This window comes from Mytilus galloprovincialis, chromosome 7, assembly GCF_965363235.1.
Source record: "Mytilus galloprovincialis chromosome 7, xbMytGall1.hap1.1, whole genome shotgun sequence".
In the NCBI taxonomy this organism is placed as follows: domain Eukaryota; kingdom Metazoa; phylum Mollusca; class Bivalvia; order Mytilida; family Mytilidae; genus Mytilus; species Mytilus galloprovincialis.
Window position 1 is genome coordinate 18,730,618 of NC_134844.1, and position 17,108 is coordinate 18,747,725.

At 31.0% G+C, this 17,108-nt stretch overlaps 1 protein-coding gene across 1 annotated transcript in view; it reads left to right on the plus strand.

The window, feature by feature from the left end:
• Window positions 1–17,108, plus strand: part of LOC143082462 (nuclear pore membrane glycoprotein 210-like) — a 63,628-nt gene that overhangs the window by 41,266 nt on the left and 5,254 nt on the right. The window contains exons 27-42 of the mRNA XM_076258128.1: window positions 392–454; window positions 910–1,089; window positions 1,775–1,855; window positions 4,682–4,813; window positions 6,456–6,611; window positions 8,039–8,130; window positions 8,431–8,605; window positions 8,868–9,040; window positions 10,942–11,026; window positions 12,620–12,752; window positions 13,250–13,383; window positions 13,877–13,994; window positions 14,462–14,608; window positions 15,058–15,311; window positions 15,927–16,143; window positions 16,825–16,941. Coding sequence (XP_076114243.1) covers window positions 392–454; window positions 910–1,089; window positions 1,775–1,855; window positions 4,682–4,813; window positions 6,456–6,611; window positions 8,039–8,130; window positions 8,431–8,605; window positions 8,868–9,040; window positions 10,942–11,026; window positions 12,620–12,752; window positions 13,250–13,383; window positions 13,877–13,994; window positions 14,462–14,608; window positions 15,058–15,311; window positions 15,927–16,143; window positions 16,825–16,941 — 2,257 coding nt within the window. The remainder of the gene's footprint in view (window positions 1–391; window positions 455–909; window positions 1,090–1,774; window positions 1,856–4,681; window positions 4,814–6,455; window positions 6,612–8,038; window positions 8,131–8,430; window positions 8,606–8,867; window positions 9,041–10,941; window positions 11,027–12,619; window positions 12,753–13,249; window positions 13,384–13,876; window positions 13,995–14,461; window positions 14,609–15,057; window positions 15,312–15,926; window positions 16,144–16,824; window positions 16,942–17,108) is intronic.

The following is a 17,108-nucleotide window of genomic DNA, read 5'->3' on the forward strand; positions in this document are numbered from 1 at the left end:
TTCATTTTTGACAAAAACCATCTGAAAAGTGCCATTTTTCGGTATATTTGTTAGATTTTCCATATTTGAGCTTGAAACGGATCGTTTTAAATGACTAAATCAGTTAAAATCTTTTACATAAACTAATTGATTCAAATAAAATAGACACTTAAATGTTTAAAAAGTGGTAAAAATCTTTCATCAGATGAACCTGAAATTTGAGGCCAAAATCGGTCCTTACCGGACCTATTCCTTTATAATTACAAGCCTTTTCACCTTAATAAAATAGCACTTAGGTGGGGTATCATCAGTGAGCAGTAGCTCGCAGTGAAATTTCAATCAATCGCAGGGTCATTATTTTCAGTATCCAAACCTTAATTTCAATTTTAGTGATTCTTTTCCTATTTTCCAGGTTTTCCCACCATTACAGTTAATACCAAAGAACATCACACTCATTACAGGTGCTTTGTTTCAAGTAAGTACATAGGACATTACATCTTTAAACAGTTAATAACTCAAAACAATTGAACAAAATAGTGAAAAATTATACATACATTATGTATTGTGATAACTTATAAAGGTAGATACATTGTTGTTAATTTAAATACAATGAATCAAATAGTCTGTAAGCATGAAAACTTTTATATTCAGTTGTATAACATTAACATTAACTTACAAGGAATGTTTGATTCAAGTTCCTTGTAGGTTAATAAATACTTTAAATTTATGTTTTGATATGAATCAAGCGTATGATCATCATTAGAAGTCAATCCAACATAATACTTGTATTTTGTAGGTTTCAATTTGCTTCATGACTTAATGATCTCATCAAGTCTGACCATATATAACTGTTTAATTTTGTAGGGATTTCATATGACCTAATGGTCTATTTTTTGAAGCATGACCATACATCATAATATTGTTTTGTAGGTTTTGAGTAAAGGAGGGCCAACACCACAATGTACAGTACAGTTCTCCATTAAAAACAGCAGGGTATCTTCAGTGTCCAGAAGTGGGGTATTGGAGGCCATGGAGCTAGGGTCTACTGTCGTCATAGGCCAGGCGGTAGGACAGGACCCAGAGACAGGAGAAACAGTTGTATATAGCCAGGTAATTAATTAAAGTAATTAAACAAGGGTCCACTGAGGATATGAGACAATGCTAACTGGTAAATAAAGTCCTATATTGAACCAGTGAACTATATTACCGTATAGTGGACTGTTTTTGTTTGGTGTGAATTTTTGGCTTATTTTTGCAGATAGAACAAAATCGCCAAAATAAATTCGGCCAATTGAAAAGTCCACATGCAAAGGTATTGATAAAAAATTTTGATTACGCCAAAATATTTCGTATACGTTATTCAATGTAAATCGTGAAATTTTACACCCGCGAAAATAACCTGCTATATGGTATGTATGCAGCCAGTGTAAAATATGTTATATGCAGAGCCAAGAATATATCTAGTTACAAACAACAGCCAGTAGATCTGAGTTCCACAATAAACAACAGAAAAAAGTGTTCTATGCTCTCCTTGGATACATGTTAAACAAAAAATAGTTGGAGAAGTGATAATTTAAACAATACATATTAGAATAAGTTTTGCTTCTGTATCAAATAAAATCAATCGTAGCTGGTCATTACTGACTTGGTTTGTTCCAGCATACTATAATTCTTATTTTGCATTGACACTTTATCTCATTAAATGCAATGTTAACATTGAATGATGCAGATGCATGTAAAGGTATGTTAATACTAGATGGAAACTTTTTAAACAATATGATTACAATTGTTACAGGATGATGCTATAGTGAATGTTATCCAGCTTAGTGAGATAAAGATATTTGCTCCATTATCCAGACTTGAAACTGGAACTCAGGTTAGTGATGTTATTGTTAGTGATCTAAATAGTTGATACCAAGCATTTTATATTCAGTCTAGACGAGTTCTATAAATCTTCAAAATTGAATAATTAAAAATGATTTGCATTGTTTATATTGTTTATGTATAATAAATAAAAACCTGACAATTAATTTCTGAATTTATGCTACAGTTGGTAATAAAGCAGGAAGAAAAATGGTTAAAGTTACACTTTTGCTCAAAGAGTCCCAACTTTTCAAAAAAAAAAGTAAAACTAAGACATTCTCTGAAAAAGAATTCAGCATGTTAAGTTTTTATTTCAAGATAAATAGAAAAAAAATAAAAGTACCGATCAATTTATGTTTATTACTAGATCAATTTACATGTTAAGGTATGAAAAGCTGCTAATTGTAAAGCTTTAATTTCTTGCACAAGGGCTATTCCATTAAAATGTATGTTGGAAGGTAGGAATGGAAGTGTGAAATGAATGTGGGTCATGGGTTTTCAGAATGCATCTTTTACCAATATGCAAAATTATCTAAAAAATGTTTCTTGGTTGTAGATATATTTCGAAAGAACCTTCCTACCCTCTCACATATGTTTAATGGAATAGCCCTTAGTTCTGTATTTATTGTTAATGTGTATTCTTCATCATTTTATTTCCATCTGTTAATTAGCATACACTTTGAACTCCTGAAACTTTTACAAAATGTCATGAACATTTAAATTTATATGAAAAAGAAGCTGTGGTATAATTGCCAATGACACATATCTACACAAGAGACAGTTACAAGAGCTATAATTTAATATGTGCTTTAATATATATGAGTAATGACCTTTCCATCTGTAAACATTTCTGATTGTGCAGGAGAAAGGGTTATTTGTGATAACTTTACTCTAGTTAATTTAGTATTTATTGCATGCCAAATTTAAGGAAAATGTTGCTGATTAAAACATCTTGGTGAAGCTTTTGTAATAAATATTGTAGATAATAACTGTTTGTAACAAAAATGTAATGAATAAAAAACTGAATCTCTCACCAGATTAATATAAAGTAAGGCTATTCCAATTGACAAGTGTTTGGCATATAGTAATTAACCTGTGTGTATGTCAGTCCATTAGAAGTTGTTTTCGCTTATATAATAATACACATATTTCTGTTCACTAACTTTAAAATCCCTTGGAGTTGGGTCATGCAACTTGGCAGGGTTATTCAACACTTCTAAAAGGTGTGTCATGTACAAGGAAAAAGATGTACAGTAATAGTGGTGGTCAAAATTTATATCGAAGGAAGAATAACCATGTGTATTATTTTGATAATTTGAGGTTATGAATATAAAACCAGAACCGAATTTAAGATAAGTCTTTGACAAAATAGATATCATTGAATTTCCATGACCTTATATCAGCATGTGCATGTCTAAGGTACTATATTTAAATAGATCTTTTCTTTGAAATACTGCATTTGAAATTGTATAGGAATTGGTTTATATTGAAAATTATATCTCAAACTTAAGTCTCAAACTTTAGACCAGTAGCATCAAATGTATATATTTGCTTCCTGTGAGTAAAATATATATTTATCATATTTTCATGTACAAGGCATAACCTATAAGTGTTATATTCCTGTACCAAATAGACATAGGAGAGATAAGTATTATATTCCTGTACCAAATAGACATAGGAGAGACATAAGTTTGTAGACAAAAGGTGTTAATATTAAATATACATTCTCAAAGACAATATTCCTATAAAAAATTGACAATGGAGAGTGAGAAAAGTATCAAGATAAAATGTGATTCACACTTCAAAGTTCAAACAATGTTCCTCACTGATTGTGAAGTGATGATTTTTATGTTCAAAGGTGTAAAACTACTAATTCATGGCCTCATTGCTTCTATATTATGATTTTCTATTTTCCCAATACTATAGTATTAATGAATGGGTGTTTTTATAATGGCCCTGTTATATGTCCAAGGTCTGTAATAATGGTCGAGGAAGTCTGTAATGGCCCGAGGCAACGCCGAGGGCTATTACAGACATCTGAGGCCATTATTACTGACCGAGGACATAAAGCAGGGCCATTATAAAAACACCCATTTCTTAATACATTTATTAACCAACTAAACAAAAGTGTATGTGTTGCTGCTAACTTGATGTACTGTCTTACTCTTTTAATGACAGTTTAGTTTGAACAAAATGATTTGTACTTCACCATTATAATGCTTTAAACATACCAAATATCCAAGATATTAGGTTGAAAGAGATATGTGTTAAAAAACAGGATGAACAGTGATCCCTTTATATGGTTCTTTAATGTTGGTTGCTGGTTACTAAATAAAATAAAATACAAAAAGGTATTATACTCTTTACAACTTAGTTTTATTAACTTTATTAAAAACCCTAACAGGGCTTAATACAGACAAACTGGGCATTAATACAGGGCCATTACAGAAAAAAACGGGGCCATTACAGAAAAACAGGGCCATTACAGAAATATGAAATTTTAATAAACAGTCACTTTTGGCAATAATGCACTTAGTTGGTTAATAAATAACCATCTTGTCTTAATATGTTTATGTTAAACAGTTATTCATTTTAAAACAATATTTATACTTAAGTTCTGGCTTAATGATTGTAAAAGCGAAATGTGTACCATAAGAAGGATAATAAACAACTTGAAACGTCTAAAAAACTGTTCATTTACTACAATATGTTATAACACAATTCCATTTTCTTAGGTGAAGATATTCAATAATATGTATGAAATATTTGCCACTGAATATTGAATAACAGTCAGTCAATTACTAATAACTTATTGTAATAAGGTACATTTACATTATAGATGCCAATGTATGCTGTAGGTCAGACTGACCAGGAGACACCATTTACATTTGGTACAGCCAGACCTTCGTTGACCTTTACTTGGTCTGTCAACAACAAAAATGTTGTCATCCTCAATAATGTCTTCCATAAGGTTAGTATATTTACACGAAGACCTAGTTACTATAAAAAAACTGTGTAGAAAAAAAAGTGACTTGATGAGTTTAGACCAATCTTACTTGTTATTATATTTCAAAACTTTTCACTTCTATTTTGAACAAGGGTTTGATAACATAGACTGGAGACTGTCTACTTGTTTATCAAAAACGTTGATGAGTTACTAATGCATAAAATTGTATTTAATATGTTTGCTACATTTTCCTTAAACACCAGATGTACTATAGTTGTTTATTGAAAGGAACATTGAAGTGAACAAACACAAACTGAAAGAGGTTTGTAATTTATAATGGATGTCAACCAGACAAGTTGGCATTAGAACCAATATCAGCTTAATGTTGTGACATCTTATGTTTCTTTAGGAAATGTGTTTCACTACAATGGAAAATTTTACCAAATGTAAAAGTGATTGTCTGACTAAGGTAATAAAGCACTAGCTAGCATCGGTATTGGTGTAATCAAGAGAGTGTAAATTTGTATGCCCCATCACTTCCTTTGATCATAAGTTTTAAAATGTCAATATCAATATCCTGTTTGTCAAATTCTTATATATTCTTCCACAAAATGACCAAATCTGAAGCTGGTGTCACATTTTGCAGATGAACTATGAATCAGAGCACTCTTATGTTTGGTATCAGGCTTCACATGTGCACGCTGTACTGTAATAGCATTTCCACATTCATTTCTCATCATCTTCCAGTTACCCAATTCTCATATGGAGAATATCAATATCATTAGTGAGCTCAAATTGTTGTTCCTGAGCTTATCTGTCACAATTTGTATTCACTTATTCAAAATAGTTCAAGATGTTTGTTGTTAAATCATTATAGTTTATTTATTGAAGATTAAAAAACTTGTCACGATTGATTACTTATATATTTGAAATGTATTATATTTTTGCTTTCTGTTTTCATTCCTTTGCTGGTGCTTACTATGCATATTCTTTAGTATTTTCTATAGTATTTTCTATAAGCTGATTGCAATAATTTTATATTATCATATCATACAAGGGGGAATGAATAATAATAGTAATACAAAAAAAATACATAATGTTTTTGGCAATTTAAAAACTTAACCAAATACTTGATGGCTATTATTATAAGAAATTTTATAAGAAATGGAATATGATGATTGACCCCAGATTTCAAAGTTTTTGTTTAAGAACTTCAAATGATTAAAACAGTTTGATAAATGAATAGATTGACACATTAATGTTGAAGTGACACTGTGAATATATAAACATGACATTATTTAAAAACAGGACAAACTGGCCATTTTGCATACACTTAAAGTTAATTATATTGTGGCAAAATATGTTGGCTGTTTATAATGTGTAGTATAAAGTGGACTTTTTTACCTGGAAATCTTAAAGGCATTTTTTCCCCACTTTTTTTCTATAACTGCAATTAGCTTGAATATGTACAATAAAATTGAAATATGTTGTCACTGATATCTGACATGATAATGATTTGTGTAAAAAATCAAAAGGATATTTTGATAGATTAATAACACTTCATGCTTTTAAACTTTAAGGGGCTGAGGAAAGTGGCCTCATACTTTCTCCTTTGAAATAAAATGATTTGTCGAGTTGTGATCTACCGTATAATATATATTTACAGAGTAATATTAAACCAGTAGATGAAAGTAACTTTGCTACTCAGCTGTTTGCCAAATCTCCTGGACAAGTTACGGTCAAGTTAACCGTAAGACCTCAGAGGAATTCCAGATCACAGATACTCAAGCAAGCTGAGTTAACAGATGAACTTCAAATACAGGTATTTACTACAGTGTTTACACAGAATATTATTTCTAGAACAGTCATCAAGATTAAATATTAAAAAGGATTTAAAATGAAAATATTTTTGTTACAAGAATACTCATGTGTCACAAATTATTACACCACTTCCTTTCTTTTGTAATAATTTGTGACACATGTGTGTAATTTAAAACAATGGCAAACCACCAAATTTTTAAAGGCCCAGAAAAAGTTTGCAGTCTGCTGGTCCTTGGTTTGACCCAAAAAATGAAGTTATTCGAATTCTGTGAGACTTTTTTTTGTTTGATAAGCATATGAATTATTAAAGGGATAGTAGCTACGATTTTGACAAAAATATGAACAAGTTTTAAAGCTGCTAAAATCAAAGATATGTACTAAATATAAGCAATAAGATCGCTAGAATGTTTTCATAAACTACAGAAGTGTTAATAATTGATAATTCATATCGTGTTGTGTGCCTATTCATCTCATTAATTATGCATCAGGTTTACTTCCCGAACTTTGACGACACAGCGAGTGAGCTAACCAAGATATATATAGATACGAACACGTGCTTTTTTTTATCTGACATATTTGATAATTACTCTATATTAAACGTACATATTTGACGCCATTTATCAAATTATGTAAATAAAAAATATAACAAATACTGGCATATTATTCCAACCCAAGATTCTCCAACAATGGCGATATTATACACTTGTTATTACATTTGTATGACTTGACCATGCCGATAATGTATACACGTGTTTGTGTGTTAAATTGGGGCATCCATGAAGGATACACTTGAACAATAATACTAAAGTTTAGGAAGTTGATTTATAATTTCTTCTAAGGTGGGAGATTACTGCCCGTAAATTTATAAACATATTTTTGACAATTATGAACACGTTGAGATTTTTGTTCATGTGATCTTGAAAATTGAAGAAATGTAAACATTACGCAAACTGTCGGCTCCTTCTGTTTGACTTTGCCTGCGTCGCAGGTGTTTTGAGTGATTTTAATGACCGATCTCGTCGACTTTTTTATTTTTAATTTACAATAACTTATCTGCACCTCTTTTTTATTTCTTTTCTCGCTGAAACTGTAAATTTACGTACTATTTCCGCAATAACATTCCCCTGTTCGACCATTTTCCCTTCGAGGCACAATGTGCGATTGCGCATTAGGAACTGAAGAGTAAAGGTCATATGAATAAGGGTTGGGCTTAACATCGAATTATTATCTATAGACAATAAATAAATGTAGGTGCTAAACGTTAAAAAGCTTCTAAACGCTTAATTGAACGTAACCAGTAATTGTTTTAATCATAATTATTTTACTTTTTGTACAAAATCCGGCATATAGATTAAAAAAGTAATTTTAATGAAAATCGTAGCTACTATCCGTTTAACAATGTGGTTATAATGATTTTTTAAATTACAGGTTTACCAGAAAATGGAAGTGTTAAGTCCAAAGATATGTGATGGAAAACTATTGATATCACCTAACAGTGACGCTACTGTTAAAACAAACAGGTATGATATCAAACATTTTACATGTTAAACCAAAAATCTATTACTGATAATGCTACTGTTTACATATAGCAGAAATAGATGAAATATATGCAGATTTTACATTTGATATTAACATAACATAAACTTTATGCCCTGCCTATGATAGAATTATGTTTTCTGAACTGTTTCTTATTCCATTATTCCCTCTATCACATTCAAGTTCAAGATTTTTTATTAAACTAGTTTTCAATGACGTTGTGAACACAATTAATTTGTATCATGTTTTTACCTACTATCAACATATACCCTTATTATTTACAGAGATGGATCAGCTAGAATGAGTTACCAGGTGTTGTCTGCTAATTCAGATAAGGCCATCATCACTGTCAAAGATGGAGGAGTCATTACTAGTGGTGCATCCTGTGGAGAAGCACATCTTCAAATTACAGCATTTGAAGAATTTGGAACAAATCAAACTGTTGTACTGCTAATTAAGGTAAATTGTAATATCTGATGCCTTGAACAATACTTCTAATAAAGGTAACTTGTAATATCTGATGCCTTCAACAATACTTCTAATAAAGGTAAATTGTAATATCTGATGCCTTCAACAATACTTTTTTCTTCATTGTCTAAATACTGTTTGTTTGGGTGAATATAGGAGTTTAAAATATGCCTTCAGGTATATAGAGGTTCCATCAGGATATTAAACTAAATAAATGAATACCATTGTTTTTTATGTAAAAATATTTTTATAGGTTAAGACTGTTGCATACATGATGATAAACTCTAATACTGCACTGAGGACAAACAGTGGTCAACTGAAGAAAATTCCTGTAGGTGTTACCTTGCAGTTGTCTGTCAGTTACCATGACGATGTTGGAGAGGAATTCTTTTCAACCAATGTTAAGATGTATTATAGATTGAACAGGTGAGTTATTTTCAAATTTACACCAGTGCTAGGAGAGATCTTGTAGTCCTGAAATTAGTCAAATAAGACATAAGAAGATTTTGTATATATTACAGCTTTTACATTAATGCTAGCAAGACAAATCTTTGTTTGGCTTGCTTGCTTTGTTTGTATCAATGTTTACTCAAGCATGGCAATTAAGATAGGCGGGGTTTCAGCTTGTATACATCATACTTAAATTTTATTGGACGTTATGTTTGAGGTTAAGGACACTAAATTTTAAAACATCACATGACAAATATTCTCACATGTTTCCTTACCTGTAAATATACATTACAGTCAGGATTCTACTTCGTCAAAATTGTCTCCCCATTACGGCAGTTCATTTTCACAATCGTAGAAATGGAAACCAAAATTTTTTCGAAGATATGCATTTTCATCATCCAACTTAAAGATTGTCGTCAAATACTTTTAGTGAAATACCTATCCAATGAATCACAAAATCAGAGTAGGTGTGTTCGAATAGCTATTTTACTAAAAGTATTTGACGACAATCTTTAAGTTGGATGATGAAAATGCATATCTTCGAAAAAATTTTGGTTGACCCCTACATTTCATCTTTTAGTATTGTGATTTTTTTATGTTATAAAGTCAACCTGTAGCTTTGCTATATAAAAATGATAGAATCTGAAGCGAGATGATGTATCAAATACTCTTCCTTTGTACGTTTTCAAGACAAAATATTCATCTCAAACACACCCTAACATAAAAAAAGGTGCACTCGATTTTCTCTTTTCGATACAATTGTTACCCATTTATTGGAATTTTTTCTTGAGTTACATAAATGAAAGGGCAGACACGGAAACAACTGAACTAATAGATTGATATGTTATAAAAAAAAAAAACACAATATTAAGTTTATATTTTTCTCTTTTCGATACAATTGTTAACCATTTATTGGAATTTTTTCTTGAGTTACATAAATGAAAGGGCAGACACGGAAACAACTGAACTAATAGATTGATATGTTATAAAAAAAAAAAACAATATAAGTTTATATTTTTCTTTCATTGACCAATTATTGTATTTTTACAGGTGAGGAAACATGTGAGAATATTTGTCATGTGATGTTTTAAAATTAAGTATCCTAAACCTCAAACGTAACGTCCAATAAAATTTAAGTATGATGTATACAAGCTGAAGCCCCGCCTATCTTAATTGCCATGCTTGAGCAAACATTGATACACACAAAGCAAGCAAGCCAAACAAAGATTTGTCTTGCTAGCATTAATGTAAAAGCTGTAATTTTATTTTAAAGTTTTATCCATCTACTTTTGACATATAAATTTATGCCTTCATTTATAAAAATTGCTTACAATTTGATTTGTAAGGATCAGAAAACTTGTCATGGATAAATGTATCTGCATTACATCTTAAAAAAATAGATAGACCATAACAATTACTGACAATAGCATTATCTTCTACATTTTCTTTTGATGATAGAAATGTCATGAAATAAAAGTAATAGACCACTTTCGAGTTTGTCCCTCACCCGAAAAAACTCGTCAATTATGCACGCCTTTATGACGTCAAGATAGAGGGGATCGCCTGTATCCCTGCACAATTAACATTCATCATGGGTCTTGGTGATCATCATTGTTCAGGATAAACTAGAAATAATGTTTGTTCCGTAGGTACTTGATCACAATTCCCGCATGACAGAAGTGTATATTGTCAATTATGAGATATCAATTTGCCGAATAATTCGTACAATATAGCATTATAGTTTTCCAACCACTCATTCAACATGGGATGGAAGTGCTGATGCCCCTAAACGCAGGAATGATGTTCACTAAAACCAAAGATTTTGACGGAAATGCATCAAACTTGAAAGTTTTCTATTGAATCTTAAACAATTTTAGATATGACCTGGTACAAATTGGACATGGATCTGATAACAATACCTTGGTAATGAAGGCTGCTGAAGTGGGACAAACTGTTCTCAAGGTAAGATTCAACTGTAAACAACTGATAAAATCAGACCATGTGGCATAGGAGTTGCTTAAATAAGGCCTAAATTAAAATATTGTTTGTTTGCCCTGTTCCGACTCTATGTTTTGAAACAGGGTAGGTAGGTAGGTAAACTATTTTCTTTTTCTTTCACAAAAAATAACTTAGCTCGGTACATTTTTTGTCATGGGTAGGCAGGTAGGTATAATATTTTATTTTATAGATACAAAATCTGCATAATGGCTTTTTTGTCTGTTTTGCTTTTGTTTAAGTATGCTTTTGCAAATAAGTTTCTGGGTCTATAAGTAAAATAGTCAAAGGAAGTTTTGAAAAAAAATTATCATGTAGAATGTGAATTCATAAGCACTATTATTTTGTTTTCAAATATCAAAATATATGGCTGTGCAGCATATTTTCAATGTTTATATGCCTGGAACTTTTACGAGTTTTAACTTACACTAATATTCTGTACTACGTACCTTGTACGCTTACCTCAACCTAAAGGTTTTCTGTAAGAGATAACTCTGTCCTGGTAAAATATGTCCGGGCAGACATACATTACTAGTACAAACAGTCCATAGAGTGTTTAAATTTTCGTGTGTGCCTATATTTCCAATAAAAATTCTACAAGACTTGAAACTTAATTGTCACATATTTTACATCGCATTTATAAATGATCTGTATGGAAAAAGTTGGCGATTTTACTGCCAAATATTCTCAACTTTACCGACTTTGGTTCATGTCAGATATAAATAATATATCAATGCTGGTCGAAGGCATCATTAAAATAATCATCCTGATCTACGGATCACCAAAGGCCATCCCTACATAGGATACAACATCTGTTTACAAAATAATTTGTACACACGTTGATAATTTTGTATTGGACTAACTTTTTTTTAATGAACCCTGCTTTTCTAGTATAAAGACACAGAGTAACTTTCGTCATATTATCATGATTTAAAAGCTTTCAACATCGATTTCAAACAAATGCTTTGAAACTCTAAAGGCAAGTGTTCATGTCAAACGCTCACGTGATACCAAGTGGACTTGACCTTATACAGGAAAGATAAAACCTGAGGATTCTGAAAAAAAGTTTTGAGCGGGAAATACAAATATAAGATTTTTGGTAGGAATGAAAAATAAAATAAAATGAAATCTTGCTGGTAAATACACATAAAAGATTTTCAGGTGGAAAAAATTTATAGGGTCGGTCTGTAAAGGGCAAACAAACAATATTTTAATTTAAGCCTAAATTACTTTTTCTTTGTAAAAAGTCTCATATACATTTTTGTACCTTGTTAAAGTTGCATGTTCCTTACTTATATTATTAATAGAACATGAAAGTAGAGTATTTATTTAGCCATAAAAACCTTTAGTTAGAATTTATGGAAGCTAGTGAAGGCATATTCATGGTAAAATTGAATGTTTACCAGGATGTTTATCAATATTTAGTATAGAAAAAATAAAATGAGTCCAGTTTCCAATATAAAACTTGTTGATTCAGAGCATATAAAAAAGAAAAATATACACCCAATAGTGGATTCATAAACAGAAAATAAATAGCCTTTTATTGGTGTATAATTGTAGGTTTGGGATAAACACAGCCCCTGGATAGCAGATTATATTAATATTGATGTAGATTATGCCATTACACCAAACAGTCACACAGTATTCTTAGGACAAATTGTGTGTTACACTTCATCACTAGTTACAGAATCAGGTATGACCAATTCTTCATACACGATTTTCTAATTTCATAATGATTTTACCAACTGAAAAATAAGGGATTACATATTTCTGTCAAACGAAGGTTTAAGGATTGTTTACATTGACCATATTTTGGTCTTTACTATGATATCTTTGCCAAATGTTTGCTTTGCTTTCGTAGAGCCAGATGAGAAAAATAAACTGGAAGTTACTGTTATATGTTCTATGTAATGTTAACAATAATAAATTTTTTGCATTGTTGAGAGATGAATTATTTTGTTATTCAATTGACAACTTTCACATTCTTGCAATTTCCCTCACATTTCCAATTAATATCACAATGCTTGATTTATTACACTACAGTAAAAGAAGATTGTTCAATGACATTGTTTACACTGGATCTCGGGTCAACCAGTGAAAATAAAAAAACCTAGAAATTGTTCTATAGATTGATCATTTCATTTAGATTTCAGAGTTGATATGAATTTATTTAACCATCATTTTAAACAGGTTATAATGGCATATGGCAGAATAACAACAACAATGTCAAGATCACTAGTGATAGCGGTATTGCTGTGGCCACTAAAGTTGGATCATCTTTGATCACATATGAAATATCCAGTGGTATAACTACTTATACAGAGGTCAGTTACATAAAATAGCAAACATATTACATGTCAGTCAGATTGTATTATATTGGTAAAGCCACATCGAAATTGATTTTCCTTCATTTGCTGATAAATAGACAGATTTAAGTAATAAATATTCCTTTATAAACCCTATAGATTATCTTATTTGTAGAGTTTATATTCCAAACCTTTCCTCTTTTTTATGAAAAAAATACATGAATTAAAATAGTTGCTCAGGATAGAAAGAAAGTGTAAATTTAAGCCACTTGCTTTTGAAATAAAAAAAGTCACTCATGTACGTTTTTTTCAAAATCCAAAAACTAGAAATTGTCAAATGAAAAATTCCTACTGATTACAATGGCAGAAACCTTATAAAAATTAGACATTCAGTCTTATCAAAACATCCTCTAAAACATTTTTGTGATTCTGAATGGTTTATAAGCATCATTTGAGAGTATCAATGTATTTTTATTACCTTGTGATTAACTGTGAATATAATTTATTACAGGTAACAATTGAACCAATTAAATCTGTGACATTTGACACACCTTTAACCTTCCTGACCAATGTAAAGGGAAGGTCAAGTGGATATTTTATACCAGTCAGACTAGGGGATGGACTCCAAGGTAAAATATTAACAGTGACACTAGATGCAAACATTTAAAGAAGGAAAGATCTGCTAATCTCTATTTTAAAAACTTTTTTAGAAGGAGATTGATTATTGTTTAAACTAAAGCCACTTTAACACATGTATAAAGTTAATAGTACACCCATATATTAAAGAGGGTTCATGTGATGACTCTGTGTTCATCTATTTTTTAAGATGGGACTTTCTTATGATCCATACTTTGTTATCAAGTTTAAATATTTTCCATTCACCTTCATTTTTCATCAGTTTCTGTTTGAAATTGTATGATAGTTTCCACTCAAAAATCCGCTATGATATGGGGACTTTATCTTGGTAGATGGACAGAAAGTGTATTCCATGTTAATTATGTAGGGGTGTGAGATATGTGAGCATGCTCACTACAACTTTCTCATTCTGTGATTATTTGAGTTCAGTGCTTAAAAAGCTGCTCTTTCCTATTCATAGGTGATAACTGTAATAGCAAAGTGCTGGAAGGAGACTTTCATCCGGATTCCATTCCATTCAGCTGTCAGCTTAGCCTGACTGAACAAGGAAGTGAAATATCCATTGATGACCTCTTCTCTGTCTTCGGCATATTTGATAGTAAAACAGGTGAGATATTATTAAAACTGATTATAAGATTATGAAAACAACTTTGGGGCCCATTACATGTTTGACCATGCTACATTATGTAAAGGAAATTATGTATGGCAAGTTAAGTTTTGTAATAGAACATTGGTTATGGGTCTATAAGATTATTTGTTCATTACTGATAGAAAGCACGTTGGGCAGGTTGGGAGTGGGATAGAACTTTTTCTTCCCTCTGAAATCAGTTTGAATGAAATGGCACTATTATTGTCCTTGAACTTTTTAGTTATGTTTGAAACTCCTAACAACTGATAATTATGGGGGGAAATCATAAACATTTATAAAAAAAAAATATAAAGAAATGGATTTATACTTTATTCCTTGAAAAATGGTTGCCTGCATATGTATATTTTGTTATTTAAGAAATTTTGTTCTTATTTTCTATGTTAACTTTAGTTTTATCTTTTGTCTAGGACAATATGGCTGCCAGCTAGAGAAACAAGAAGTGGACAAGATGTCACAGCAAATCAGTACAATGACCTCAAATATACGTCTGGTTGTAAGAGTTCCTTTCCAGGACGGCCAATCAGAAGTCATTTCTGAATCTAAACAATTTGAATTGTACCCAGCATTCTTTGTACAAACTTCAGAGATCCATCTGTCTACAGTAGCAGCAGTGTATCCTATCAGAATATCATCTATACCTGCATTAGCAGGATGTATTAAGGTAATTATATACAATAAAATACTTATAGTTGCCCTGCCACAGAGAGAGGTTTAGGAATGTAGATTCTTCAATCATTGATGATATATCATACCATTTTACTACTACAGTATAAGAATATGATAAAACACAGCTTACATAGTATTTTAAACTAGTTAGCATCTAGGTTCACAAAAACCTGTGGTCAAGGTTGAAGTTTCCGCATACTGCTTTCTTCCACCAAAAAAGCTGTGGTGGTATTTGGATGATAAACTTTATCTACAGTTGTCTTGTATTGAAGAAAACAATTTAATAACAACAATTTTTAGCATGACCTTGATTTCTTGATTGTGCAACTGTAGTTCTATTACAAATTTAAAAATCAGTGTTGTAGATAACCTTCCTTGTTATATTGTAAAACACTTATTTAACATAAGGGTCAATTTGACTTGTACCTCATACATATAACTCATCTCGAGTTTAGCCTTTTGGATTCAAGTACCAGCTTATTGTTCATAGCAGTTTTAAAGCAACGCTTACTTGTTATGTGGATTAAAATATTCAATTTGTGTAGTAGTGGTATTTATGGATTGAAAGACTTTCTATGATGAATAGTAAGGAATGTTTGTTTATTTACAGGCAGTGGTTAGTGATTCATCAATACTAGAAGCTCTGGAACCAGAACAAGACACACAGTCTAAATCTGTTCTTTATCCAATCAAATTGCTTGACTCTGCTGCACTTTGGGACAGAGAAACACTTGATATGTCAGTAAATATGATTTGTGCAAAGACAGGTCAAGAAGTTAAGGTTCCTGTTAGCATAAGATTAATCGGACAGAAGCCAGAATACTTAGGTAATTACCTTTCCTTAAAAAAATGTATAAAGGACCATTAAACAAAGTCATGTAATTTGAATAACAACCAAAGTACAATTTATTTGAAAGTATCATTTGATCCCATTCCAAGTAGAAACATATTGAGCTTTTCTGTTATGAATACAAACACTTCCCAAAACTCAGAGATAGCAGAAGAACAAATGCACTAAGATTGATAATTGAAAGCTCACCTCAACAAAAATGAGGAAATATCTTATTTTTATCATCTATATTATTGTCTGTGTACATGTCCAAAAGCAGTGCTATGAAAATGAATGATGTTAAGTCATAATTTGATGAACAACATATCTTCGAAATGATGGTTATGGGATCTACAATTTAAAGTAAACTACCTTCGATTTGATTTCTCTACTATTACCCCAAAATTGTTTCTATGTGTTGTCCAAACTTATAGATTTCCTCTGGAATAGCCCTATTTATCAAAACATGACAACTGCTATGCTAAAGGCACTCGGTAAACACTTAAGATGACAAACAGTAATAAAAGGTCTATTTCTTGGGTATACAAGTTATTCATACAATTGATTGGTTCAGGTACATCAACCCTATTTTCCTCATTCTTATATGAATAGACCATGAATAAGTTGAATTTGACATAAATAAAAGCATAAGACAAACTTTTTTTCTACTTATTTCCAGATGATTATGGAGCACATAGAGGTTGGACAACTCTGATTAGACAGTTATTTAATAATTATCCATACTGGTTGTTTATGTTCTTCATGATATTTACAACAGCATTACTGGCACTTCTAGGTAAGTCCTGATCCACACTTTTATTGAATTATGTTGACAGGTATAGAAAAATTTTACCACTGGAATGTTTTGAGGTATTTAGGAATCAGTTAGTCCTACCTGTAACACAACATTAATAGATTAAGAAACTTTACACACTAATGGAGGATGTGAATAACTCCTAGATT